Raw genomic sequence first — 26,593 nt, forward strand, 5'->3', positions numbered from 1 at the left:
TGTATAAATCAAACATATATTTATATACTCTTTTTGCCAGTATAATATATTATGTGCATAATAACTAAAGTCACTAATACTTAAATGTTAAAATATTAAATGTTCAGTCACAGATTTAACAACTTAATCAATTGAAACATAAATTTTAATTTAAAATATTAAAGTAACATGTGTGTAAATTTTTTATATATTTTTTAATGTTATTATATATTCAATGTTAGATTTTTAATGCATAATTTGATTTATAGTTTTTTATTTAAAGTGTGAGTTAAATTTTATTGAGGATATTGATGGGTCACTCTATTCAACTTGATTAAATCATTTATAATTTAATTAAACTTTATTCAACTAAAACTAATACACTCTTATATAGATTGGGTAATGGACAGAAGAGCCGTGATTATACAGAAAAACCTAAAAATTTAACACAGTGTCAAAGATTTAAATGGGGTGGATGGGTAAATTTAGTGGTCGTTTGTTTGTATATATTGTAATAGATTGTTATAGATATCTAACAAAAGAATAACAAAATTTTAATTCATCAACTAGCAAATTAATGCAGAAATGAACCATAAACAATCAAATAATATCTGTTACACTACTAGTAGTTCAAAATGAGGTCAAATAAAAATAATCCCGTTTTCCTTAATTGTATCAAGAACGATCCCTAGTCTACCTTCAATTCTTTCATCCTTTCTGGGTTCATACGCCACTGCAAATACATCAGCTTCCATTGATCGCTCGGCAATAAGCCTTCCAACTACTCTACATGCGTCATGATCTATCAAGGATGGAAGGGAGTTTCGAAGATCCTTAGCGTTTGTGGTAGCAACACATATGACTTTGCTTGTTCCACGGTGTACCACTTTTGCATGAATAAATCTTTTTGAGAAGAAAACATTTAACAAGAATGGTCTCATGTACATATCTGTCCTTTGCTTCCATGATTTCCTGCTTGGCTTCTTTGCAGCTTCACCACGAGATCTTCGGGTATAGGCAGCTCGAATGAAAGAATCCTACACATGTTAAGAGAAAAATATTTAGAGCATAAATTGTTTTACTTCATGCCAAATGTTCATATTTCACAATTCACAACCCCCAACAGAAGTTTCAGGGTGCTCCTTCTACAATGTCTTTCATTGGTTAATTCTAACAACAACAATATTCTAAAATAAGCTTGTTGTATTACTCAATTCCAAGAGGAGGAGACTGTCACGCAGATACAATCAACGTAAGGGCAAACTTAGAAGATAAATTGGAATGGGTATGAGAGAAAGGATGAGGCAAGAGAAATAAGTAAAGTGGATAATTATGAATGTTAAGAATTTCATTGGGAAGTTCAATTACAAACGAAAATTTAGAAATTGGATGCTTTGACAGAGAAAAATAACACAATGGAATGAGTTTGAGTATCTATTTATTAGTAAAAAAAATCGTCTCCAGAGTTTTGAATAGCCAAAACAAAAATTTAATGTGAGAATTGAAACCCAAAGGGAGAATTAGGGAATTTTCTGGGGATCAAAATAGTTTTACTTGGAGATGGAAAATTCATCCGCCCGATTTTATAATGTTACTTGTTTTGGAATATTTCTGTAATCATAACACTGCTGAAGACTCTACTATTTTCATGTTGACGAAATAATACTATCACTACATCCTTTAATTATTCATTCTTCATCTCTTATCTTTTACAGCAGTTTTAGTATCTCACAGAGAGATGAAAAAAATGTATGTATTAATTCCAAACTCATCTCACCCTTTTCTTCTGTGACATCAACAGACTGACAGATTATGAATGGGGAAATTAAATTTAATAGTTAACCGAAGAGAGAGGACATGACAATATTGATTACTGAAGAGGAAGAGCAATGATTCGTATTCCTTGATTAAACTCTGGTAGTATTTAATACATACAAATAAATAAATAATAAAAAATAGAAAAGTGGGAGAGGACTTTTGTTACCTGGGAGCGTGAGGGATTGGAAGGGTTTTTAGCGGAGCGAGATGCACTCAAAGTTAAAGAGGAAAATGAAGAAAGCCATGAAAACGAAAGCAAATTGGAATTGGAATTGGGCGTGCGAGACGGAGGCAGCGGAGAAGAGAGTGATGCACATACTGATAATACTGTTCCGGAAGAGCAACTCATCTGTACCTCAAATCAAGTCGCCGACGAGAACAAGTGCAGACAGTGTTAGACTTTTCTGATTCCATAACAAAATGCAGACCGCAACCAATGATAGATCACGCGGTGCGGGGAACAAGAAATTAAACAAGATGAAGAAAGAGGGAAGGAGAATGAGAACGAACCGGAGACTGCGGTCGAAGTGATGGCCGGGGGATTCCGGTGTCGGAACAGAGAAAATCGCCGGCGAAAAGGAGGCGGCAGAGTGTGCGAGTCGAAAGACAGCGTCAAAAGTTAGGGATTAACCGATGGACGACGATAATGTAACACTTTTCTTTTTTCCCTTTATTTTATTTTATTTTTTGCAGTTCCTTCCTTATTCTATTTTTAAGAAATAATAAATAAATATATATGATTTGGTTATATTTTTATTTTAGTATTTTTTTTAAATGGAAAAAGTATAATACGAGTGATATTTTATTCGTTTTACATTCTTTGTAAATTTCAATAAGTTTTCATTTTAGTTATTTTGACAGTCTCAACTTTTATTCTTTATTAGTTATGTTTTGCATTTGACTAATTGAGACGAGTTGTTAGTTATAATTTGAAAATAGAATTATTTACAATATCTACAATATATGAAATTCAAACAAATATCTTTCGCGTCTGTTAATCTAAAAATTGGAAATACAGATAACATTTTATTATTCCATATTTATTTTCTTTAAAATGGCAGTTGAAGATCTTGCATTCGAATATATTTTGTTTGAGTGGAACGTTATAGCATTAATAATTGAAAAGTATTTTGTTTGTCATTAAATTAAAAGGTTGTTTAAAACATTTATGGAAGATTGTCAGTATATTTAATTTAATTATGTTTTAGTTATACTTAACAGTTGTGGTTTTAGAGTAAGTTCTGTTAGGAAAGGGGGTTGGGAGGAAAAGTTATATACGTAGAGCGGTGTCGGGGTGTAAGGTGTAAATGCATTGAATTCAATTCACCTGATGTTCAACGCATGCCATCGCTCTCTGTCTTTCGATGTTTCTTTCCTTTGTTTGCTAATTCTTAGTATTTATAATACTGATTATTAGAGAATAGTGAGAGAAAGAGAGAGGGGGAGGCAGAGTAGAAGTGAAGGATTCTTTGCTTGTTGGCGGTGGAAACCACGGCGCGATGGCGGAAGGGGAAGAGATTCGGCCTGACTTGCTGAAAAACACGCCTTCTAACATTGCGAGATTGGAGGATGTGATCGAACACTCTAAAGCGAGGCAGAAGTATCTGGCGCAGACGTCTAGCCCCTCTGATGGCGGTGATGTTAGGTGGTACTTTTGTAAGATCCCTCTCGCTCCCAACGGTATCTGTCTAATTCCATCGCTAGGGTTTTAGAATTTCAATTCAGTACTCACATTATATTTATAGGAATAGTAACTATCTCTCTATTCATCTGGATTCTGGAGACACGCATTCTTGATTGTTATTACTCATTACCCGCTCCGCCGCATTCGTAAACAATTAATTTTTTCGAACAGAGTTGGCAGCGTCAGTCCCACGAACAGAGATTGTAGGCAAGAGTGACTATTTTCGTTTTGGCATGAGAGATTCTCTAGCCATTGAAGCATCTTTCTTGCAGGTCATTTTATGAAATGTATACTTTAATATTTCGTAGTATTGCTCTTTTATTTCAATCATCAATCTAGTGACCTTTAGATAGTGAGATTCTTTCTTGTATATGGATTGATAGAGAGAGGAAGAACTGCTTTCTAGTTGGTGGAGGGAGTATGCGGAATGCAGTGAAGGCCCAAGAGAACGGCTAAGTTCCAGTACAAAGTCAGATACTGGATCTTTTTTGGGACGTACTGAACCATCTCAACTCTATGAAATAGAAGAAGAGAGGGTTGGTGTCCCTGTAAAGGGAGGACTGTACGAGGTAGACATGGTTTCCAGACATTGTTTCCCTGTTTATTGGTACGGAGAAAACAGACGTGTCCTAAGAGGCCATTGGTTTGCACGTAAAGGGGGACTGGATTGGCTACCACTTCGTGAAGATGTTGCTGAACAACTAGAGATTGCTTATCGAAGTCAGGTCTGTATGATTATTCAAATTATTCATTTTAATGCGTGATTTCCTTTTTCAATTACGAAAATGCTGTTCTGGCACACGATTATGAAAATGTGTTTAGCACAACTATTGCACTTCAATTACTAGGTAAATGCCCGGGTTTTTCTAACTATCTATTTCTTTGTTTCTTAATTGTTATTTATTTATATTTTATTGGATGAAAATTTATGAGATTAGGATCAGAAGGTATGTTGTAAGCCTAAAAGAGGTGAAAGCAAAATAAGAAAAACAGGAAAGGACAGGCAAATAAAGCATTTGAAATACTGTTTTTTTGCAGGGTTTCAATTAGAATGGGCATATTTCAGTTTGTTTTCTTTATTGCTTCAGAAAGTGAAAGATTTATTTCTTATTGATTTCTATAGGTTTGGCACCGAAGGACATTCCAACCATCAGGACTTTTCGCTGCTCGAGTTGATTTGCAAGGCTCCACTCAGGTATGCAGATTCTTTAAAAAAAATGATACTATTTATTTGGGTTAAATATATCTATATATATATATATATTTATATATGTGTAATCCTTGTAAATAGAGCAATGTTTGTCATTAGTCCCTAGATAAACAATTTCCTTTGATTTGCAAGGCTCCACTCAGGTATGCAGATTCTTTCAAAAAAATGATACTATTTATTTGGGTTAAATATATATATGTAATCCTTGTAAACAGAGCAATGTTTGTCATTAGTCCCTAGATAAACAATTTCCTTTTGATCTCCCATTTATAGAATTGTCTGTGGTCACTATTTCCTTAAGTGGAGACTACAAAGAGGCATTCACACCTAACACATTTCTAAAGCAAAGAGACAAAAGAAGCAATTTTTTCTTGAGGATCTAAAGGTTAACATTTTAAATGTTTATAGGGCATACAACATATTTAAGCCATTTATTTAGAGTTGTGGATTGAATTTTATTACCAATATCTGTTGCATTATTGTATTTTGGTGTTGAAAATGCAGGGCCTGCATGCCCTTTTCACAGGAGAAGACGACACCTGGGAGGCCTGGCTAAATATTGATGCTTCTGGCTTTTCTAGTTTTGTTAGTTTTACTGGAAATGCAATCAAGCTTAGACGTGGTTACTCTCCATCAAATTCTCCAAAACCAACCCAGGTTTTCTATTTTTATTCCCCTCCTTTACTGCTATAATAACATGTAGGTACAGATAGTATGCCATTAGAGTTTTCCTCATTCTTTACGTAGGAGAGCGCAAGTGATATCCTAATTTTGCTATGTAATTTGATCTTCTACTATTTTTGTGATTCTAAAGGTGTGTTTGTGCTGACATACACATTGTCATGTCTACCATACCCCAATCAAATATTATTTAACACATTTTATATTAGATAGAAAGTCAGCAAGTATATCACATTCAGTGTAAGTGATTATTGAAATGGGAAAATATTACTATGTTTCTTATGATTACATTTATATATATATATATATATATATATATATATGTATATATATATGTATATATATATATGTATATATATATATAACCTGTATCTCATTTTTTATGCATTTGATTTCATATTGTGGATAGTCATTAACAAATTGTATGTGAATTTTTTGGAAGGACATAAATACAGATATTTCTATTGTTATTAAGTTGGAACTTTTAGCAGGATGAACTAAGACAGCAGAAGGAGGAGGCTATGGATGATTACTGCTCCCAGGTATCAAGATTATTATCATTATTATAGTTATGTCTCTCACCAGTCGCGTCACAGTTGTTACGTTTCTGCTGACACCTGGGGGAACTCTGTTTTCAGAAAACTGAATTTATCAGATATAGCTCCCCAGTCCTGCCTTGGTTTATTTGATGTCAATTACATGACAGTAATTGTTTGTAGGTCCCTGTTCGTCACTTGGTATTTATGGTTCATGGTATTGGCCAAAGGTTGGAAAAATCCAATTTGGTTGATGATGTGGGCAATTTCCGGCATATTACAGCAAGTCTTGCAGAGCAGCACCTTACTGCTCATCAGCGTGGCACCCAAAGGGTCCTCTTTATTCCATGCCAGGTATTCAATATTTTATTCTCTGTGTGTTCCAAGCCTTTTGTGCTCCGTTATTTTTCTCCTCTGTTTTGAGGGTGATTTTCGAAGTTGTTTAGCTACTTGTACAAGCTATGATGACGTAGGAAAGAGAAATCCTATTGAATCAACCAAAATTAAACACCAAAAAAATGCCAAAACATAAACCAGTCACAAACATGTTTAGGGCCACTGAGAATCCTTGAGATCATTCCGTATGAAGTTAATGCTTGAATGACTATGTAAATAGAACATACACAGAAACCTGATACCCTTATTTATTAGGTTCGCTAGTGTTAGTCATGATCTTCCCTTTATTTAATTCTAACTAATTGACTATTTCATGTTATCAAGTGGAGAAAAGGTTTGAAGCTGAGTGGTGAAACTGCTGTTGAAAAAATAACATTAGATGGAGTGCGGGGATTGCGAGTCACATTGAGTGCAACTGTTCATGATGTATTATACTACATGAGCCCAATTTACTGTCAAGACATAATTGACTCGGTATGTTTTCATATTTTTTTGAGTGTATGTACTGCTCTGAATCTTCATTTAATTATATTGTTTATAGGTCCTTGTTCGTCACTTGATATTAACCCTCTTTTTGTACATTTAAATAAACTAAGCAAAGCATTAATGATCTTGACAGCAATGATACGTGGTGTACTTTTATTCATCACACGCTGCTAATCTGGTTTCAATTGACTGTAATAGCTCAATACGTTGCTCAATCACTATTGTTTTGAGTTGTTTGGCTAAGTAAATTCTTATTTTTGTGTTTTCAATCCTTCTGGCATTTAAGAAATAATTATTTGGCCTGTTATTTACATTGGTACTTTTCTTGAATGATAAAGCTAAAAAAATGATTACTTAGCTTTTTTTCTTAAACTATGTATTTGGCTCTCAATGCTTGTCTAGTTCAATGTAAATGATGAAACTGTCTTTCATTGAATATATAAAAAAAAGGTAAAACAAAGTGTAGCTTCCCTGACATGTGATGTTTGAGAACACTACAGTGGAACTTCAATGAATCATCTTGACCTTTACTCTCTTTTCCTCTCATTTTCTGACATTTTCAGTTGTATTGTTGATGGAACATAGTCTTAGAAATTCATTCAAACAATAGTTGGTTGTTTCTTCATTCTTCTAATCTTGCTTTAGCTTCGTTTAGAATCCATAAATCCCAAATTCCATTTTCTAAGAGCTCAAGGAAGTTTTATATCTAGAAACTCCCTTGCATGTACATGCTTGTTTCCAAACATATTTTTCAATTTCAAAACTATGCTGCAATACATAAATGAAACATTTTCCTTTTAGGATTATGTGTAGTTACACTGCAGATATAATTTTTAAAAACTAGATGCACAATCACTTTTTTTATTTTTTTTCAGTGGTTGAATTTAGGTTGCTTTTAAAAGTTGCATTTATACCTTTGTAATAGAGATTGACCTGGGAATTTACACCTCTTTAGGTATCTAACCAACTGAATCGATTATATCTGAAGTTTCTCAAAAGGAATCCTGGATATGATGGAAAGGTACTTCAATGAGTAGATTTCCTTCATTTCCCCTGTACGTTTTCAATGTCTACAGTGGTTCACTTCATGCTGACTTGTGTAGGTTTCATTATATGGTCATTCTCTGGGAAGTGTTCTCTCATATGATATCCTTTGCCATCAAGATAATCTATCATCTCCATTTCCTATGGAATGGATGTATAAGGAACATGATCAAAATGAAAACTCACTCCCTAATAAGGAATATAATTATGTGCAGAACTCACTAATCAATCCGGATGACACTTTTAGTATGGTGAGTCCCTCTGAAGAAAATAAGGGTACTCAACATACTAGTCCAGATATGGAGGAAGAATATTGTGAGGAGTCCTCAGTTTTAGGTCCTGAGTTATCAAGTGTACATGAATTTTCTGCAGAACCTAGCTTTGTGGAACCAAATAACAAGGGAGATGTTTCTGAGTTCCTTTCTGATTCCAGCTACACGAATGTTGAAAAAAAGGGTGCATTGGATGAGCCTGAGAGCATGAATGTCGGGTTGCCAGCAGATAAGGACGAATGTAAGGTTGCAAGAAATAAAGACGAAGTAATAAACAAGCTCAGAGAAGAGGTTAGTTTCTAGTTGTACTTTTTCCAGTTTTAGAAAAAAAAATTGTTTTTGTTGGTCCTTTATAGCATGCTTTTCCCTTTAAAGAGAGTGAGAAGGATTGAGAGGATGTAAATATGAAAACAACCTTACTGTTAACACCGTCACTCCTTTAAGATGAAGCAAGAATGTTCATGTGCAGTGCAACATGTTTCAAATGAAATTATCTTTAAGTTGTTATAGGTTCATGTTGAGTAATGATCTATTTGTAACTTGCAATAACGTTTAAGGGTATGATATTTGTGCTAAAATTTAATTTTAATAATAAAGAATGAAGGAATTTCACTGATCATGTATGGCTTATTGTCAACCACCAATTTACCCTATTTATAGATTAGGAGCAGGCTAATATTTTATAGTCCTCAAATTATAGGGAACCGTATATTGATTAAGTGTAGAAGTCTATATATGATGGCGATTTATGCCTCATTTTCCCCCATTGTTTTGTTGGTTCTGTAAATCGTTCTTCTCACCAACTGTCCCAATTTCATTTGTTCTATAATAAAACCTTGGGTTTTAGTCAACGTGAATGGAAGTTTGTTTGTCACACTTAGGTTTATAGGGATAGTGTTTTAGCAAACCAAGGTTGTCATGTTAATTACCAGAATACCTCCTTGTCTATATTTAGTTCGTAAGTTGTGACTATCCAACTTTAATTGTTTAGATTGATTCATTGAAAGCTGAATTGGAATCACGTCATAGCATTAATCAAACCGAGGAAGAATTACATTCTGGTAATTACTGATTTTTTTTTACTTGAGATGTTTTCTATGTTCATCTTGTTTTTTATTTACAACACAGCAAATAAGGATGCTTACATGCTTTTTGCACAATGACAGTACAGAAGTTATCTAAAAAGTCACCTTCCATACAAGATGCACCAAAGAGTTATACCCCATATATAAAGTACACAAAGCTTCAGTTCGAGGTAGGAAAGAGATACGAACTTGGATTCTGTCATCTGTGTATAACACTTAAATGTGTTCTTGTGATTTGCATTTAACAGATTCAAAACTAACAAAAGACAGGCCATTGTTAATTACTACATTAAATATTTAGTAGTTCAGGTTAAGATCAAAATTATTCCAGGATACAGCTTATTTTAGGCCTTTATTAAAGCGACTATCTTTAGTTTCTGCAGAAAGTAGTAAAATAATTTATTTGAGGTTTTTTCTTTTCGTCTCCTAAAATGCTTATATAATCACTATAATGTTTTTAGATATATTTTTTATTTCTTAAAAAAGTATTTTCCTGAGAACAAGAACAAAAAAGAACCCCATTTATCTTATTGTTCATTTGTTTAACTGCATTTATGCCAGGTCGATACATTCTTTGCTGTTGGATCTCCACTTGGTGTATTTCTTGCACTTCGTAATATTCGCATAGGCATTGGTAAGCAAGTCTTTTATATAGTATTTAACATTTTATTTCAGATCTTGATCAATCTTGAAGAGGCTCCTTCTATATACTGTTCGTTGGCTTTGATTTGATGTGAATTCTAAACGATGAAATTTGTACTTAAAATCAGTAGAATTTAAGATTGACATGAAGCTGGAAGCAAATCATGGAAAGAGAGGCAACTAGTTGGAAGAGAAAAGTAGTTGTTGAGATAAGGTGGAGTTTTAGATTTTTAGAGAGCTTGCCAAAAAGGTTGTAGAGGATGGTGCCACTCGGATACTTGTTTGTGGTTTTAGGCATATAGGATGGAAAAGAAACTAAAAGAAACTCCATACTGTAAAGTTAATGTTGTCTTGATATGATATGAAGATTATGAAAGACATATGAAGGGGAAGATAACGAGAGAGATTCTGTTATTCCTCTAAGCCAAGGGAAACCCCTTCTTCTACTACAACTGTGAAGACAGGTTATTAGCATCTCAAATAAATACTTTTCCATCTCCTGTTCGATAGAAAATCATATTTATAAGTCCCTCTACTCAACTCTCAAATTTTCGAATAGACCTCTCTAACTACTCTTACCACCTCCTTTACTAACTGGGATTTCCAGTTACCAGTCACCCATTACATCCCGTTGGTTCATTTGCCTCCTTGTATAATAGACCTTTAATATTGGAATCTCTTGGCGAGGTTCATAACGTATGATGTTTTCCAATGTGATACAAAAACATATAAAATTGGCCTTTATTTATGCTAATGCTAGATTATAATTCTAACTGATTAATGAATCATTGGGGTAAAGAAATATAGGGACTAATCCTGAGAAGGTAACCTAAGATATATTCAAATTAATTGTAAAATACAGTTGCTGCTATACTTTTGAAATTTTGTCATGTATTCTAACACTGATCAACTTTCGCTATGTGTTCTTTTGTACTAACAATCTCCATTCAATTTTGTTTGGCTTTATTAAATTAATGTTAAAACACTTTATGTGCTTTTATCAGGAAAAAAAGTTATGATTACAAGTGTCAGTCGTAATAACATCCAGTTTTTAATCATATGCATCTAGGTTGATTGCTATGTATTTTTTCTTGTTTGTTTCAGGTAAAGGACAAGAATATTGGGAGCAGGAAAATATAAGAGAAGAGATGCCAGCTTGTCGGCAGTTATTCAACATTTTTCACCCCTATGATCCAGTAGCATACAGGTTTGATAAGATTTCAATCACAATGAAGTATCCATAGTGATTAAATGAGTACCGTAGTCACTAGTTAACCTTGTAATTTAATTTCTTACCATCAGTTTATTTGTACAATATTCCTTTGATTGTTTCGGTGCCTTAATTCTTTTTGTTTTCTAAATTCATACATTGTATGGAGCAACCATTCTAATGTATGAATTATGATAAGTAGATATTCATACAACAATTTTTAGTAGTATAGGACACTACTCTTTCCTCTGTATCTATCTCTATGATATCACTAATAACATGTAATACTTTTCTCTCTTTCTCTTATAATAAGAGGAATATCAAGGTTGAGAAATAAACATATATATCATTTAATGATACACCAAAATTGTTGGTAATTGGAAATTAGAAGCTTCCTTTTTACTAATAAAATGGTGAAGAATACATGGGCTATATTTAGATTATATTTAATTTTCTTTTTGGCTTAAATATACCTATATTATGTTTTAGTCCTTAAATTTTTCTTATGGTTTGGGTCCCAACGAATTTTTATTTTACAATTTTAGTTATTAACCATGATTCTTTTAGTTCTTACGAAACTGTAAACTATTGATATCGATATTTCTTATATTATAAGATATTCATTTTAGTCCTTACTATTTAAGAAACATCAGGTGTGTTCTGCAGTAGATGGTTGCCACATCAAATTTATTAGTTAATGGAGATCAAAGCCATAAAATAAAATTTAATGGAGATCAAAACCATTAAATTAGTATATTACAGACACAAGAAACATATTTAAGCCTGTTTTTATTTGTTTCCTTATTTTAGTGGGTTTCAATCTGTTAGTGCACTAGGGATTTTCGAAGCTGCTATAGTACCTGATCTAATTAGTAATTATTAGAATAAATAGAAGTTTTATGTTAAACTATTGCTTGCATAATATATTTTTCATTCCAGTAATATATCGTGTTATTCTTTGCTGGTTTTCTTTTCCTTTCCTTAACATTAATATGTCGAATGTTAGATACTGCTTCAAACATTAATTTGCAAAGCATTTCTATTTAAATATTGTCTTCTGCCTAAATAATGTGTGATATGCTATTTTTAAAATTCATCACAGGATAGAGCCACTTGTCTGTAAAGAATACATCAGCCAACGACCAGTTTTGATTCCATATCACAGAGGAGGGAAAAGGTTGCACATTGGATTTCAGGTGGGGCAAAAAAGATTATAGAATTATGTGACTGCTTTGGACCATAATATCCATCTCAAATAATGCTCTAAATCTTGATGTAGGAATTTACTGAAGACTTAGCAGTTCGAACTCACTCAGTAAAGAATTATATGATTTCTGCAAGGGTGAGCTCCTCTTTTTTGTACAGAAAAATAACTAAATGTAAGAGATGACAAAAGTTTAAAGGTTAAGCGAAAAGAATATATGTTTCAATTATAATTGCACGTTAATTTTTTATTATTCTCTCATGTTACAATTAATCCAATTTTCTCCTTAATAAAATAAAATGTCATTTAGAATATTCTATCATTACACTTTGGCTTTTGATATTTCATTTGACTTGCTCAAGAAGTATATATAGATGGTCGTTGTTGTAGTTGTCATTAAAGAATGAAAGGATTTTAACACGAGTACATAAAAAGTAGCAATAGTCATCCCCTTTAGCTGCAGTAGGAAATGAAGGGTGAAACGATAAGAAACGTTAGAACATAAGTAGTGGATGATCATTAATTGTTTATTTTTTATTTCTTTATAAGTTGCTTGCTTTGCAGTGGTGTTTAGGACTCTGGTTTTTCATTATCAGGTTAGCAATTCTTGATGGAAATAGAAATGTACCAATAAGCTAAGCTCGGTTAAAGTTTTGTTACAAGCCCTAATTATTATGTACAGAAAACACAGTGTAATATTTTTCTCTAACATGCATAATTGAAACAAAAGATACACGTAATTTATAATAAGTCTTCCAGACTGAACATAAAAAACACGATCTTTGATATTTTATTTTCTAGTCTTGTGCATGGTAATCATTATAATTTCTGTTCTCTAAGCAGGACAAGGTAATCACATTGTGCCAGTCGAGGAAATTTGATAACTCAGAAGGTAACATAGTCATCTATGTTCATTTTTGTTTAATAACCTTTTTTATGAATTTCGTATTCATGATATTTAGAATTCTATCCCTTTTAGAACCACTGCTTTAATGGATGTTAAAAGGGAGATTGTAATCTTTGTGGCTTTCCACTTGTGCTCAACTTAGAAGGATTTTTCTTTCGACAAGTATTTGAATGATTTTATTATTTAGCTTTAAATGTTTTTTCAATGTCTAGCCTCGCTGCAAATGACTTAAGATAAGAAATGTCCCCTTCCAAAAAATGAAATAAACATTAACAATGCTACTTGCACTGGGTAAATAAGTTGTGGTTCTTAGGCAGTGAGTTTCGTTGACTGACTTTTTGGCAAATATTAAACGCAATCAAAATAAAAGGTGTTGAAGTCTTTAGGACTGTATTGTAATCTGTTAATAATCCTGGAGAATAGTACTGAACTCATTTTTTAAAACTTAAGGGGCCTGCTTGCCAAATTTTCATACTAAATCTTAAACTATGATCTTAGATGAGCTCCGACTGACATTTCATCCAATGCTTGTGGGATTAGATCCTAATGTAGAAATATATTTTCATGCATGGTTTTGATTATGAAGTTTGTGTTTACAAAAACAATAGCAGTTCCAAAAAGGTTGTGTTTGATGCTAATTTTGCAACTATAACAGTCTTCTGTTTATCAAAGGAATTTACTTCTCTAATGGGTGTGGTGTGCCTTATGGGATTAAGTGTAGGGTTATAATTGTTAATTGAAAAACCAATGGTTGAAACTGCTAATTTGTTATGTGTGTACACGTACTTAATCACAATTTCAACTGCTAATTTTTCCATCGTGGTTCTAACTGGTTTTACTCTCCGAAGTGCAGCTCGTCAATTTAGAGGAGAACCAACATGTCTAACTATTTATATTTCTTGATGCTGCAACATCAATGTGACAATGGTTTTCTTGTATTTTTGTTCAAATTATTGCCTTTTTGTATTGAAGGGGAGAGTTCGGAAGAGGAAGAAGAGACATCATATGGATCTTTCATGATAGAGAGGTTAACAGGAAGCAAGAGTGGTCGGATTGATCACATGCTGCAGGTAAGAAGTTGTTCTAATTAGCTACTGCGATCTTGTGTCTCTAGTATGGTGCAAAATGAGAACATAGAACACAACTGATTTATAAACTCTTCGGTGTAAAAGAAGTCTCCATCATGTCCTTGGCTATATGTACTATCGAGCATTCCTTTTCCAGAAAAATATCTCAAGTACCAAGACGTTAAAAGTTGAAATTATGGAATAAAAATAATTTAACAGGAACATGTTTGAAAGGGAATGGGATTACTTTACGGTTCTTTCCAAATAATGACTGCTTTTAGTTTCTTTCATTTAGTTTTCTGTCCGATATGGTGTTCATCTGTTATCAATTTCACTTTTTCTTCATAAATTGTATGCAGGACAAGACCTTTGAGCATCCATATCTGCAAGCAATCGGAGCACATACGTAAGTGTGTTTATAACTATAACATTCTTGTAGAGTTGTAGTTATATTAGAACTGGAGTGAATAAGGCAATTGGGTTATATTCTATCACCGGTTGAGCTGGTATTTTTCTTTTAAAATTTAATACTTGTCTTGTGAGCCTTTTCTTTTTTAACTCCAATGACATTTTTGGACACTTCATTCATTCCATAATGGTTTTCCATAGTGTATATTTTACATTTCGGAATGTCCATCCCAAAATGAATAGGAATGCCCCAAATATTGTATTGGATGCACAACCAAACATCCTATCTTGTTCTACCTTGTGGCTGCCGATTTTACTCGTGGAAACAATCTCTTAGCTTATTATTGTATGGTTGTATACGGTTGTTCTTTCTAGTGCTCTTCCGTTGTTAGGTACCTGGGTTTGGAACCTAACAAGAACACACTCAGAAGATAGAAAGAACAATGAAAGAATGGGTTTCTGTATTGAAATTGAGAACGATGTACACTGATAGCACTAATGGAGGCCTAATCCCCTCTTAGCCCTAACGGAGGCCTAATCCCCCTCTTCTGGCCAAAGTCCAGATCCAGATTTACAAAATAATACTCAATGATGCCCCTGACAACATAAGAGGGTCTTATTTATACAATTTCTCCCTCTAATAATCTAACAAACTTTCCCGCTCTTTATTTCTATCCTAAACCCATTACCCATTATATCCTCTTACCCTATATCCTAACAGTGGAGGTCCATCCTTCTACTATATTTAAATTTTAAATTTAAGAAAATGTGTTTAGAAACAGCGTCCCTCCCTCCTCAAGAAATTTTTTATTCATATAAAACTAGGCTTAAATACTGACTTACTTCCTATTTGTTTTGTCAATTAAGTCTTAATTTTCGTTAATTTGTTCATTTGATGTGACCTGTTTTATTTGATGTGTCTTGTTTATTTAATGTGATGTGGATTTTTAGTTTTAAATCAAAATAGAGGAAAATATGGTTTGTGACCGTGGTAGAACCTCCTACACCCATGATTTTGGTTTTGACAACCACAATGACTAGTGGAATGCGAGCTCCGAAGTCAAAGGAATTATAGTGAAGCAGTAAAAAAGGAAACAGCCAGTGGGCTAGGGAGGAGAAGAAATTGGGGAAAATGGAAGAATGCCCAATGGCTAACGTGGATAGGTTCCAAGGAGTTGAGGCACGGTGGCTCTTCTCAGTGGGTGTGGTGATGGAAGGCAAATCCGAGTGGGGGAAAGCCCGCTGCAGTTCGAACGCAAGGTGAGGTGTAGTAAGGAGGTGCTCGCGGTGGCTACTGCAGAGGAGGAATGGTGAACAAAAAAATGCATCGCAGTGGTGGCCACAACGAGTCTCTATAGTCCACTCCCGTTGATGGTTGGAGCTCATCAGAGTCTCGCCAGTGTTTGGAAGCTATGGGTTGCGCCTCTGATGGAAGAAATGGAGATGATGAAGAAGAAGGCATGATGTGTGTTGGGTGTGACTAGTGTTCTGTTGTGCCTCTTTAAGAGTGAATGGAAGTGAGAATCAGATGGGTGGGGAGGGATATAGGGGAAAAGAGACGGAAGAAATGAGGGTTGTGAGGGGAGTAGCAGGATGGCTTCAATGGTGGTCCTGGAAGAAGAAGTGTGGGATAAGAGTTAGGGAAGAAGAGGTATGCTCCTGGCGTGTACCTCGCATTGGGGTGGAGAGAAAAAAGTGAGTGTTGGGCAGCAGAGCACCATCTCACATCATTAGTTTCTCCATTTCTCACTCTAGGTTCTGATGTTGAACGTGATTGTATGATAAAGATGAATGTTGTTTGATGGTGGTTTGGAATGGATGGGAGGAAGAAGATGATGGTGAAGGTTGCATGAGAGATTGGTTTTCTTGCGGGAGGTGCAGTGATGATAAAAACATGTAGAGTGGAGCTTTTGATGAAAGATGGTGTATTGGTTGGAGAAAGAAAAATAGTGGAAGCTTATTTTAGGGTACGGAGTGTTGAAGAAAATGAAACTTTCCTCTATGTCAAATAAAATGGACCACGTCAGAGGAACTGTGCCACGCTATTCACTGTGTTCTATTTAAATTGACGGTTCTGAAGTTGAACGCGATTGTATGATCAAGATGAATATTGTTTGATGGTGGTTTCGAATGGATGGGAGGAAGAAGATGATGAAGGTTGCATGAGAGATTGGTTTTCTTGCGGGAGGTGCACTGATGATAAAAAAAAACGTGTAGAGTGGAGGTTTTGATGAAAGATGGTATGTGGTTGGAGGAAGAAAAATACTGGAAGCTTATGTGAGGATACGGGGTACTGAAGAAAATGAAGCTTCCTCTGCGTCAAATAAAATGGACCACGCTATTCATTATGTATTTAAACGGTCTTACCAAAGAAAACTAAGTTGACAAAATTGGGATTTAAGAGAACAAAAAGAGGATTAAATTGAACAAACTCAACAAAAATAAAAACTAAATTAGTATTTAAATATATAAAACTAATAAAATGCAATTAAACAGAAATGACAACTTATGACTGTTCTGAGTAGCATAAGTTTTCTTTATCCAATTGCCTGGTTGATGGCGCAATTGTTGGGTCGTAGTCACATGTGAAACTGTCAATCAAATGAAATGCAATGTGGTGACTGAAATGATTCAGGTCCTATATTTTGAGTCTGTTTCTCATCATATTTTGTGCTGCATTTGTTAAGCCTGGTTCCTGTTTCGATCTGTTTTTGCTCAGTATACTTGCATGTTTAATATTCTCTGCATTCTCGTCTGGTTTCAATGAATTTTCCTCCCTTGTTATGCAATAAGCCAATATTATTAGATGATTATGAATGTTTAATGTACTTAAAGAAGCCTATCCATTAATTAACATGCCAGAAAAAGATGGAGGAGGGTACATGGTTAGTGTAAGATTTATCGAGGGCATTTTCCCTGGAACCTGATTTTTTCAACTACATGAGAATTTATTGACAGATTTGCCATTTATGTCCGCTTACTTTTACTACTGCCGTGTTTAATCTTTCTTTCTGGTTGACAGAAACTATTGGCGGGACTATGATACCGCACTCTTTATATTAAAACACCTGTATCGAGATACACCAGAAGATCAAGATATAATAGAAGATCCCGATTTGTCAATCGTATCTAGCATGGACAAATCAAAACACGAGAGTACCTCTGTTGGCTGGTATGAACCAAGAGACACTATAGAGGAAGATCTTCCGTTAACTTTCTCGGACAAGGTTATGGTCCGAAGCTTCTCGAGCAAAGCTAAGAAGGTTCTGCAGAAGCACACTGCGCCTAATTACTAAATGCATGGCTGCTGGTGAATCCCTCAAGGTTACCTGCTCTGCGATTCAATTGTGCATGCTCATATGATATTAACATCCATCTCAACTTGCGGTCACCGACTCTACTCAATGTAATCTAGATTGTGTAATTTTGCGAAAGAATGTATAGTAGACGGATCTGCATCATATGGTTGCTTCATATAGCTGGCTTGTGTAGTGTTGAATTAGACAGACTCTTTCCAACATATATATGGAATAACAAAATATTAGAGGAAATAAAGGAAATTTCCTTCTGCACGACGATCGGTATCTTAGTATAAGAACTCCATATTCCCTGGTGGTAGTTAAAGAAGCTGAATAAACATTGTTTCAACTTTGTCAGTTAGGTAGTTATAAGGAGATAATTCATTTTCATGTACATTGATTAAAAATGAAAAAGAATGTAACAGGTGAGAGATCCATTTGTGCATAATACACATTCGAGAGAAACGAAATTGGAAATTCTAAACACCCGCCCTTGATACTTGTCTATTGACCATAACATCTTTAATGTGTTGTTTTCCATTGAACTGACGTCATTAGAAACGAGACCTATTTGAGGAAAGATAGAGAGATACACGGGAAACTGAAAACATGTGAAAGATATCGAAATTTACAGAAATAGTAGAGAAATACTAGTGTTTTGTAAGAGATAACATTCATCACAAATATCTGAAAACCTCAAGGTGCACCAGGTCCAACTGATTTATGCTTTCATCTATGAAGTGAGTGACGATCGCTAATCCTAAGAGTTTGACGTAAAAATGAATTCACCTAGCTTACCTAACCAAATACTGTTTTCTGCAGAGATAACGAGAAGGTATAGTTCCCCAAGAAAGTGTTTCTTTTATTCTTTTTGTTTCCTGTTTCCTTTTGTTTGGTATCCATTTCTTGTACTCATAACATGAAGATAAAAGAATTTACAGGTGCATAAATGTGAACTAACTTGGTATGTAAGAACAACAAAGTAGAAATGTAGAGAAAGGTGCCAACACAGAAAGAAAGAACACTACGTTTAACAGAGCGAAATGGGTTGATGGTAGCTTCACTTCTCCTCAAAGTCGACATCAATAATGTCAGGATCTGATCTTGAGTTGGTTCTACCACCTGCCCCTCTTGAAAAGAAATCCCCGTTACCGCCTTTAGGCTGCCACACGATGTTGCCACAGCCTGTACATCGAATTACTTGGTTCTTGTAGCCAGTAAACTGCATCTTGCAAGCCGGACAGGATCCCTGTCCAGTTTGAATTTGAATTTAAATTTGAGTACAACATAAAGTAGCAGAGATTGAGAATAATGGGATAGGATGGGTACCTTGATAACTAAGGAGTTGGCCAAGGTTCCAATGAGAAGAGGCCCAGCAAATGGAAGTACCCATGTTGCGATTATCAGAATCCGAAAAAGCCAACCAGAAAGTGCGAACCAGATGAAGAAAAGCGTCTGAGCAGTGATAACCAGTCGAAATTAAGTGTGAAATGAAATATGGTTGCGTTATATACTGATAGAAAGAAGCGCGGATTTACTTACAGCGAAACTCTTTCCGATAGGACTATCGAGAAAGTCGTTGAGCTGCTTCCTGTACTGCACCGGTGCAAAATCACAATCAAATCAATCACATAATCACATTCATCCATCATACCAAAATACAAAAACATACACACACTGACCTTGGGCCAGTTCCTTTGGAAATCGATGCTGAAAGTGCGGTAGCGCTGTCCAATCTCAAATTCACGATCAATCTCTCGGGCTCGGTCAGCGGCGGCCCTGGCGACGGAAGAGAGACGACGTGAAAGGGAATAGCGGCGGTCGATGCGTTCGGCGGTCTTCCTGGCTTCGAACACGAAGCGCTCAAAGCCATCGTTGGCACTTCTCCATGCCTCCCTCCAAACCCTATCCGTGTCTCCCCTGCCCTTACCCTTTCCATTTCCATTACCGAAGGCTTTCAGTGTCACCCTCCCTCTCCTCTTCACCACAGACTCAGCCCTAAACCTAACGCTCGGTGGTTGCCACCGCACAGGCACCGTTGCCGCCATCATTTTCTCGGTCTCACACTTCACGCTCCTCTCATCCCCTCCTTCAACTCAACTCACCTCGCGCAATATGTAATGTATCTCTCTATTTTACTCTATCACCATAATTATTATAATATATTTTCTCCTGTTTATTTATTTATTTATTTTATATTAATTACCTTAATTTCATTTTCACCCATTATCTTCTGCTATCATCTAAACCAAACAATACTTATATATTTATGTTTTTAAATTATTTTTTATTCTTACATAAACAATTAAATAATTTTATTTAGACTTTTATGACTAAAAATTAAAGAAATCAAATTACTATTCTCGCATAACCAACACAAAAAGTTCACTAAAAAAACAGCCCTAAATTAACTGAAAATTCATTCGAAAAACAACACTAAATTGTGATGAAGTCATGACTGAGTTTTTTAATGAACAATAAAAGCTCAATGAGAAAAAAAAAACATTATAAATAGATAAACACTGAATTGTAATTAAGTCGTGATTGAGTTCTTTTTAATCAGAACACTAAAAGTTCAATAAAAACTATTATCAATAAATAAATACTAAAGGTAAAAATTTTCTCTCAACTAATATCTCTCTTAAAATAAATTGTTAATAAAATACTAATTTAAATGTTAATATTTTATTATTATACATAGTGGTTAAATAGATCCAAGAGAAACGCTCATATGTCAAAAACAGTAATATTTTTTAAACTTCTTTTACAAAAAGAAGGTTTAAAATCTTATTTCTTTTACTTTTGTCTGTGAGAGTACTATTTTTATTACTCTAATGTCATAAAGATTTCCCAAGTTAAAAAGATTAAATTAATATTTTATTTATAGAAACATCGAAAGACTATTCTTCTTGTTCATATATATTGAAATTTCTTATCCACGAGGACAAGGACTACTAGTATTCTGTTTACATAATCCCATTCTGGTCAGTGGTCACGTGTGAAAAAAGCAACCTTATAATTTATTAATATTTAATAATAAAAATATAAACAATGAATATACATGGCATAAGCACATGCCACGTTTAGGTTTGGAGCTTTGAGCCGAAATCGAGGAAGAACATGATTTCTCCATGGCATAAATAAAAAGGAAAATTTTCGTTTTTAAAATCATTTTTTAAATGGATTAATAAATATCAGAAGAAGAATATAAATGGTGGATAGAGATACTGCAAAAGAGAAAACAGAAGAGAAGAGAAGAGATGGCAAAGAATGTGATGAATGCGATTCAGTACGAGAAGTATGGAGGAGGTCCCGGCGGCTTGAAGGTTCCGTGGCTTCTTCTGTTTCTATTAATTAAGTGTGTTACTGCTGTTTAATTCGAATAATCTTAATTTGCATATTGCGTTGTAAGCAGCACGTTGAAGTTGGAGTTCCCAGTCCAAAGAAGAAGGAGGTTCTGGTGAAAGTGGAAGCGGTTAGCATCAACCCAGTCGATTGGAAGATTCAGAAGGGTGTTATGAGACCTTTATTTGTCCCTGGAAACTTTCCTCATACACCTTGTATTCATCTTTTCTCATCCAACTCTTCACCCTCTCTTCCTTCCTTTCTGCTATTTACCTTTAACAAAATTTCTTTTCTTACAGGCACCGATGTCGCTGGAGAGGTGGTTCAGATCGGACCACAAGTCAACGATTTCAAAGTTGGAGACAAAGTCCTTTCCAAACTCTCTACTCGAGTAATTATGCAAATCCTTAAATCAACTAACAATCGCCTTTTTTGAATCCATCCCTTCAAAACTAAATCATAGTATGATGGTGACACTGTCAAATTATTTCTATGCTAAATAAATGCGATGTCATAACTGTACTTGTTATAATTGATTGAAAAATTTATTCACTTGTGTGTGTGGTATTGATTCTGTGTTGTGTGTGGTGAATTACGACATGGCAGTATGGAGGTGGATTGGCTGAGTTTGCTGTGGCTAGTGAGAGCTTAACAGCTTCGAGGCCAACTGAAGTCTCAGCTGCTGAAGCTGCGGCGTTACCTATTGCCGGGCTCACAGCTCGTGATGCCCTCGCTCAAATTGCAGGAGTCAAGCTTGATGGGACTGGTGAGCCTAAGAACGTTTTGGTTACTGCTGCTTCAGGTGGTGTAGGTCACTATGCTGTTCAACTGGCAAAGCTAGGGAACAACCATGTCACAGCCACTTGTGGGGCTCGCAACATTGAGTTTGTTAAGGGCTTAGGTGCTGACGAGGTTCTTGATTACAGGACTCCGGAGGGGGCAGCGCTCAAGAGTCCATCTGGTAGGAAATATGATGCAGTCATAAACTGCACAACTGGAATACCTTGGTCGACTTTAGATGCTAATTTGACTGAAAAGGCAGTGGTGGTTGATTTAACTCCTAATCCATCTTCATTTCTGACTGCTGCTCTGAAGAAAGTTACTTTTTCCAAGAAGCGGCTGGTGCCATTTTTTGTAGATGTCAAGCGTGAGGGCCTGGACAATCTACTTCAGTTATTGAAGGATGGGAAACTCAAGTCTGTTATTGATTCCAGGTTTCCTTTGAGCAAAGCCGAAGATGCTTGGGCTAAGAGCATTGATGGCCATGCCACTGGAAAAATCATTGTTGAACCATAGTTTATTGGCTACTTTGCTTGGAGCTGTTGTAATCATGTAATTTCTGCATTTTTATCTGGAAAAAGTTTGTGTAAGTTAAAAGCTCTGGCTATATTTGTTGTTAATGTTTGTTGTACTCAATCAATAATTCGTGAATTCATTATTGTGTTTATCAAATCCGTGAAGTCAATGGGAAGATATTTCTTCTTCTAGATCCAGTTTTCCTCCTGCAGAGGCCAATGATGTGATGCTTATTTAATGCGATTGTTTGTCGTACTTCAAGTTCTTTAAATTAAAATTGTTGCATGAATTCTTACTTTACATTACTGACAACCACGTCTAACCAGGTATAAACCCTAAACATTTATTATTATTTTTCTTACATTTCATAGTTATATCTTTCATTATTCATTTTTCAATACATTCCACAATTACATCATTCGTTCATCTAGCCAAAATATGTATTGAATAGTTGTAATACTTAACTTTTCCATTGAAAGTTTAAACTAAATTTCGCAAAAAGGCTACTTTTGTTGATAAAGTATATAATTAAGCCTTTAATTTACAACCATTTACAACCATCGAAAAAATATTAATGTAGGGTTAAATATGTTTTTGTCCTTAACTTTTTAAGTAAAATTTGAAATAAATCTCTTTTCAAAACTTTCAACTAATTTAGTTCCCAAATTTTAGAAATGTGTGAATTTAGTCATTTTAACTAAATTTTTGTTAACTTTATTTGATGTTTCAAACGCATTTATCAATTAACATTGAAGCAAAAATGTGTCAAACGGTGTAAATAACTCAAATGTTATCCACTTGAAACATCAAATAAACCTAACAAAATTTAATTAAAATGACTAAATTCACACATTTCTAAAATTTGGGAATTAAATTAGGTCAAAATTTTGAAGAGAAACTAATTCTAATTTTTATTAAATGTTAAGGAAAAAACATATTTAACAAGTATAAATTATATTATTAAACATGTGTTATATAATATAAATCAAGGAATGCTTGTTCTGAAATCCAATAATATTCATTTGTAACAAATATGTATATATTTCAAATTTCATAATAATGTACATAGTGTTTTTGACACTAATATGTACATACCAATGTAAACACCCTATAAGCAATAATAGCTATCACTGTTGACAACCTCAAGTATATTAGATTTTCCTGAATGTAGATTAAGGACTCCTTATCCTGAAATTTGATAATATATACACATTTATATGACTACAAATAAATAAATATATATATATATATATATATATATATATATATATATATATATATATATATATATATATATATAAACTACAGAATATTCATATGAGCGTAACTATGTTAATGCCTTGTATGTAGGACCTACACTAAACCCAAATATGAAATACTTTAAATAAATAATTATAAATGGATAATTGCAGAAAAAATATTTGACGTTGTAACATGTAAGAGAGCAAGAAAAGGAGGAAAGAAGAGATGACAACAGCGACGACAACAACCACTCCCAATCTCATGAATGCGCTTCAGTACGACGCCTATGGCGGAGGCCCCGCCGGCCTGAAGGTTTTCACTTTCCTCTCTTTCTGTTCTATTCCATTCAATTCCTTTCAATTTAACCTAATTTCTCCATTTCCATTTTCAGCACGTTCAAGTTGGCGTTCCCACTCCCAAGACAAGTGAGGTTTTGCTGAAATTGGAAGCAGTCAGCATCAACCCCATTGATTGGAAGATTCAGACGGGTGTTCTGCGCGCTCTATTTTTACCCAGAACATTTCCCCACATTCCTTGTATGCTTCCATTCATTCATTCATTCACTTCTTTTTTTTCGTAACTATTCATAATCGTAAATAATTATCATTATTTTTTTCATCATCCCACTGTCAGGCACTGATGTAGCTGGAGAAATCGTTGAGATCGGACCGCAAGTCAAAGATTTCAAAGTGGGAGACAAAGTCCTTGCCAAACTCACTCATCAAGTAATTCAATTCTCTCTTTCTTTTACTCCTCCCCCATTTCAACTGCTAATTGCAACACTATTCATCTCATTAAGAAGGAGGGAATACTTAATTTTTTTTGAACCACCACCATCCTAATTCGCTTTTTCACGAACATCTTTGTTGGCAAAGGGAGAAGTAGAGAGTCTCGCCATAGTAGTTGTTATACAAGATAGTCACTATTCCTGCTCTTAAATTTTTTCTATTTCAAAATTACAACTACCAAAGCATAATCATAGGCATTGTCTTTTTCTTAGAGCACGGGTTTATATAATTAAGAATTAAGAATTGGTTCTTATAAGACATTTTTATTGAAATATGCTGAGATGGTATAAGAAATAAGACTAAGGGTCTTTCACCAGAATAATTTTTTTTTGTTTTGTTTTGGAAATATATATTTCTACCAACAATTAAATAAAACATTAACGATATTGTGTAAGACCCTTGTATTGGAGTAAAAATTGCAAAATGATCTTAAGTGTGATGTAATGTGGTGAAACTCCCAAAAATTAGATTAAGACCTTATATTAGATGGAGATGTTTTTAGGTACAAAACATGTTTATCGCTTACTTGACCAGTAACACTTTCTTAATTATTATATAATAATATCAAGACACCAGATCACGCCAAAGCTCATCCTCATTTAGTCATGTAATAGTACTACTTCTAATGTTTTTCTTTTTGTTTGAAAAACTTATTGCCCCTTGAATGAAGGTGTATTGTTTGTCTAAAGAAACTAGTAAAGAATATATGAAAGTGCTAGATAAGTTCTAGTGTGAAATAAATGGCATGCTACACCTGAACTTGTTCCAAGTTAAAGAATCTTTTCATATTCATATGCTGACGGCAACTGCCTAATACCCATTTTGTGTTGTATTTGTTGAATGTCAGTATGGAGGTGGACTGGCTGAGTTTGCTGTGGCTAGTGAGAGCTTAACAGCTTCCAGACCACCTGAAGTCTCAGCTGCTGAAGCTGCAGCATTACCTATTGCCGCACTCACAGCTCGTGATGCTCTCATTCAACTTGCAGAAGTCAAGCTTGATGGAACTGGCCAGCCCAAGAACATTTTAGTAACTGCTGCTTCAGGTGGTGTAGGTCACTATGCTGTTCAACTAGCAAAGCTAGGGAACACCCATGTCACAGCCACTTGTGGGGCTCGCAACATTGAGTTTGTTAAGGGCTTAGGTGCCGATGAGGTTCTTGACTACAGGACTCCGGAGGGGGCAGCACTCAAGAGTCCATCTGGTAGAAAATATGATGCAGTCATACACTGTACGACAGGAATACCTTGGTCAACTTTTGAGCCTAATTTGGCTGAAAAGGGCGTTGTAGTTGATTTAACACCTAATGCAAGTTCGTTGTGGACTGCTGCTCTGAAGAAAGTTACTTTTGCCAAGAAGCGGCTGGTGCCATTTGTTGTAACTGTCCAGCGTGAGGGCCTGGAACATCTACTCCAATTACTGAAGGATGGGAAACTTAAGTCTGTTATTGACTCCAAGTTTCCTTTGAGCAAAGCTGAAGATGCTTGGGCTAAGAGCATTGATGGCCATGCTACTGGAAAAATCATTGTGGAACCATAGATACAGTTTGCTTTGAGGTGTTGAATTTGTAGTTTCTAAATATCTGGACGAGGTTTTTGTAAAGATCACATGACAATGAATAACTGTGCGTATTGTATGCTTGTAAGGATTTTAAGTTAATATTTGTTGTCTTTTGACACTCTCGAATTGGTTTTTATATGACGGGATGATTTCTCAGGAACTTTTTCTCGTGTCCTAATTAGTTGTTGAGCTTTTTAAGGAAACGGGTAAAAAGACGAATCCCCTGTGAAATGAACTTGTTTTCTCCTTTCCTTTTCTCATGGCTGAATTAGTACTTGTTTGCTTAAGCTTGCTACCCGATAAAAGCTTATTTTTCATAAATTCTCTTATGAAGCTCATTAATTTCTAGCAAGTATTAGTTGGTTTTCTTGTATATGGATCCTTATCCAGTGTTCATGTGCTACAAAAACCTTTCTGATCTCACATATTTCTTATA

At 34.7% G+C, this 26,593-nt stretch overlaps 5 protein-coding genes across 10 annotated transcripts; 3 read left to right on the top strand and 2 right to left on the bottom strand.

Moving 5' to 3' along the window:
• Window positions 1-553: 553 nt before the first annotated feature.
• LOC108339817 (uncharacterized) lies at window positions 554-2,467 on the bottom strand. The gene is made up of 3 exons (XM_017577032.2): window positions 2,308-2,467; window positions 1,964-2,146; window positions 554-1,016 (listed from the first exon to the last, which is right to left on the bottom strand). The coding sequence occupies exons 2-3, from the start codon at window positions 2,144-2,146 to the stop codon at window positions 621-623; spliced, it is 579 nt and encodes a 192-aa protein (XP_017432521.1). The 5' UTR covers window positions 2,308-2,467; the 3' UTR covers window positions 554-620.
• Window positions 2,468-3,042: 575 nt separating this feature from the next.
• LOC108340264 (phospholipase SGR2) lies at window positions 3,043-18,204 on the top strand. 6 transcript variants are annotated; one of them, XM_017577515.2, is made up of 20 exons: window positions 3,043-3,477; window positions 3,653-3,753; window positions 3,865-4,206; window positions 4,605-4,676; window positions 5,196-5,348; window positions 5,861-5,914; window positions 6,092-6,262; window positions 6,629-6,778; window positions 7,746-7,811; window positions 7,894-8,397; window positions 9,098-9,167; window positions 9,273-9,361; window positions 9,753-9,825; window positions 10,938-11,040; window positions 12,146-12,239; window positions 12,323-12,385; window positions 13,091-13,139; window positions 14,127-14,224; window positions 14,581-14,627; window positions 17,652-18,204. In XM_017577515.2, exons 1-20 carry the CDS (start codon window positions 3,297-3,299, stop codon window positions 17,923-17,925), a joined length of 2,754 nt encoding a protein of 917 aa, XP_017433004.1. In that variant the 5' UTR covers window positions 3,043-3,296; the 3' UTR covers window positions 17,926-18,204. The 6 variants fall into 6 exon arrangements, with proteins under 6 accessions (XP_017433004.1, XP_052733809.1, XP_017433005.1 ...); XM_052877849.1 differs by having other exon boundaries at window positions 8,050-8,397; XM_017577516.2 differs by having other exon boundaries at window positions 5,864-5,914.
• Window positions 18,205-18,766: 562 nt separating this feature from the next.
• On the bottom strand, window positions 18,767-20,065 carry LOC108340266 (uncharacterized). Its single transcript, XM_017577518.2, has 4 exons — window positions 19,611-20,065; window positions 19,471-19,524; window positions 19,258-19,383; window positions 18,767-19,177 (listed from the first exon to the last, which is right to left on the bottom strand). The coding sequence occupies exons 1-4, from the start codon at window positions 19,977-19,979 to the stop codon at window positions 18,989-18,991; spliced, it is 738 nt and encodes a 245-aa protein (XP_017433007.1). The 5' UTR covers window positions 19,980-20,065; the 3' UTR covers window positions 18,767-18,988.
• A 954-nt stretch (window positions 20,066-21,019) lies between these two features.
• LOC108339716 (chloroplast envelope quinone oxidoreductase homolog) lies at window positions 21,020-22,760 on the top strand. The gene is made up of 4 exons (XM_017576911.2): window positions 21,020-21,254; window positions 21,344-21,488; window positions 21,573-21,664; window positions 21,880-22,760. The coding sequence occupies exons 1-4, from the start codon at window positions 21,189-21,191 to the stop codon at window positions 22,567-22,569; spliced, it is 993 nt and encodes a 330-aa protein (XP_017432400.1). The 5' UTR covers window positions 21,020-21,188; the 3' UTR covers window positions 22,570-22,760.
• Window positions 22,761-23,962: 1,202 nt separating this feature from the next.
• LOC108340528 (chloroplast envelope quinone oxidoreductase homolog) lies at window positions 23,963-26,283 on the top strand. Its single transcript, XM_017577984.2, has 4 exons — window positions 23,963-24,123; window positions 24,203-24,347; window positions 24,445-24,536; window positions 25,447-26,283. Exons 1-4 carry the CDS (start codon window positions 24,037-24,039, stop codon window positions 26,134-26,136), a joined length of 1,014 nt encoding a protein of 337 aa, XP_017433473.1. The 5' UTR covers window positions 23,963-24,036; the 3' UTR covers window positions 26,137-26,283.
• Window positions 26,284-26,593: the final 310 nt, after the last annotated feature.

This window comes from Vigna angularis, chromosome 5 (genome assembly GCF_016808095.1).
Source record: "Vigna angularis cultivar LongXiaoDou No.4 chromosome 5, ASM1680809v1, whole genome shotgun sequence".
Classification (NCBI taxonomy): Eukaryota; Viridiplantae; Streptophyta; class Magnoliopsida; order Fabales; family Fabaceae; genus Vigna; species Vigna angularis.

What these genes read in the sequence shown, in the direction of transcription:
- LOC108339716 (XM_017576911.2), top strand. Translation starts at nt 21,189, where the DNA reads ATGGCAAAGAATGTGATGAATGCGATTCAGTACGAGAAGTATGGAGGA. An exon ending in AAACTTTCCTCATACACCTT is followed by an intron (nt 21,489 to 21,572) that starts GTATTCATCTTT and finishes CTTTTCTTACAG; the next exon opens with GCACCGATGTCGCTGGAGAG. An exon ending in TTTCCAAACTCTCTACTCGA is followed by an intron (nt 21,665 to 21,879) that starts GTAATTATGCAA and finishes ACGACATGGCAG; the next exon opens with TATGGAGGTGGATTGGCTGA.
- LOC108340264 (XM_017577515.2), top strand. Translation starts at nt 3,297, where the DNA reads ATGGCGGAAGGGGAAGAGATTCGGCCTGACTTGCTGAAAAACACGCCT. An exon ending in ATTCTCCAAAACCAACCCAG is followed by an intron (nt 5,349 to 5,860) that starts GTTTTCTATTTT and finishes TGGAACTTTTAG; the next exon opens with CAGGATGAACTAAGACAGCA. An exon ending in TATGATCCAGTAGCATACAG is followed by an intron (nt 11,041 to 12,145) that starts GTTTGATAAGAT and finishes AATTCATCACAG; the next exon opens with GATAGAGCCACTTGTCTGTA.
- LOC108340266 (XM_017577518.2), bottom strand. Translation starts at nt 19,979, where the DNA reads ATGATGGCGGCAACGGTGCCTGTGCGGTGGCAACCACCGAGCGTTAGG. An exon ending in TCCAAAGGAACTGGCCCAAG is followed by an intron (nt 19,525 to 19,610) that starts GTCAGTGTGTGT and finishes GCACCGGTGCAG; the next exon opens with TACAGGAAGCAGCTCAACGA. An exon ending in CTATCGGAAAGAGTTTCGCT is followed by an intron (nt 19,384 to 19,470) that starts GTAAGTAAATCC and finishes ATCACTGCTCAG; the next exon opens with ACGCTTTTCTTCATCTGGTT.
- LOC108340528 (XM_017577984.2), top strand. Translation starts at nt 24,037, where the DNA reads ATGACAACAGCGACGACAACAACCACTCCCAATCTCATGAATGCGCTT. An exon ending in GAGGCCCCGCCGGCCTGAAG is followed by an intron (nt 24,124 to 24,202) that starts GTTTTCACTTTC and finishes TTCCATTTTCAG; the next exon opens with CACGTTCAAGTTGGCGTTCC. An exon ending in TTGCCAAACTCACTCATCAA is followed by an intron (nt 24,537 to 25,446) that starts GTAATTCAATTC and finishes GTTGAATGTCAG; the next exon opens with TATGGAGGTGGACTGGCTGA.
- LOC108339817 (XM_017577032.2), bottom strand. Translation starts at nt 2,146, where the DNA reads ATGAGTTGCTCTTCCGGAACAGTATTATCAGTATGTGCATCACTCTCT. An exon ending in CCAATCCCTCACGCTCCCAG is followed by an intron (nt 1,017 to 1,963) that starts GTAACAAAAGTC and finishes TAACATGTGTAG; the next exon opens with GATTCTTTCATTCGAGCTGC.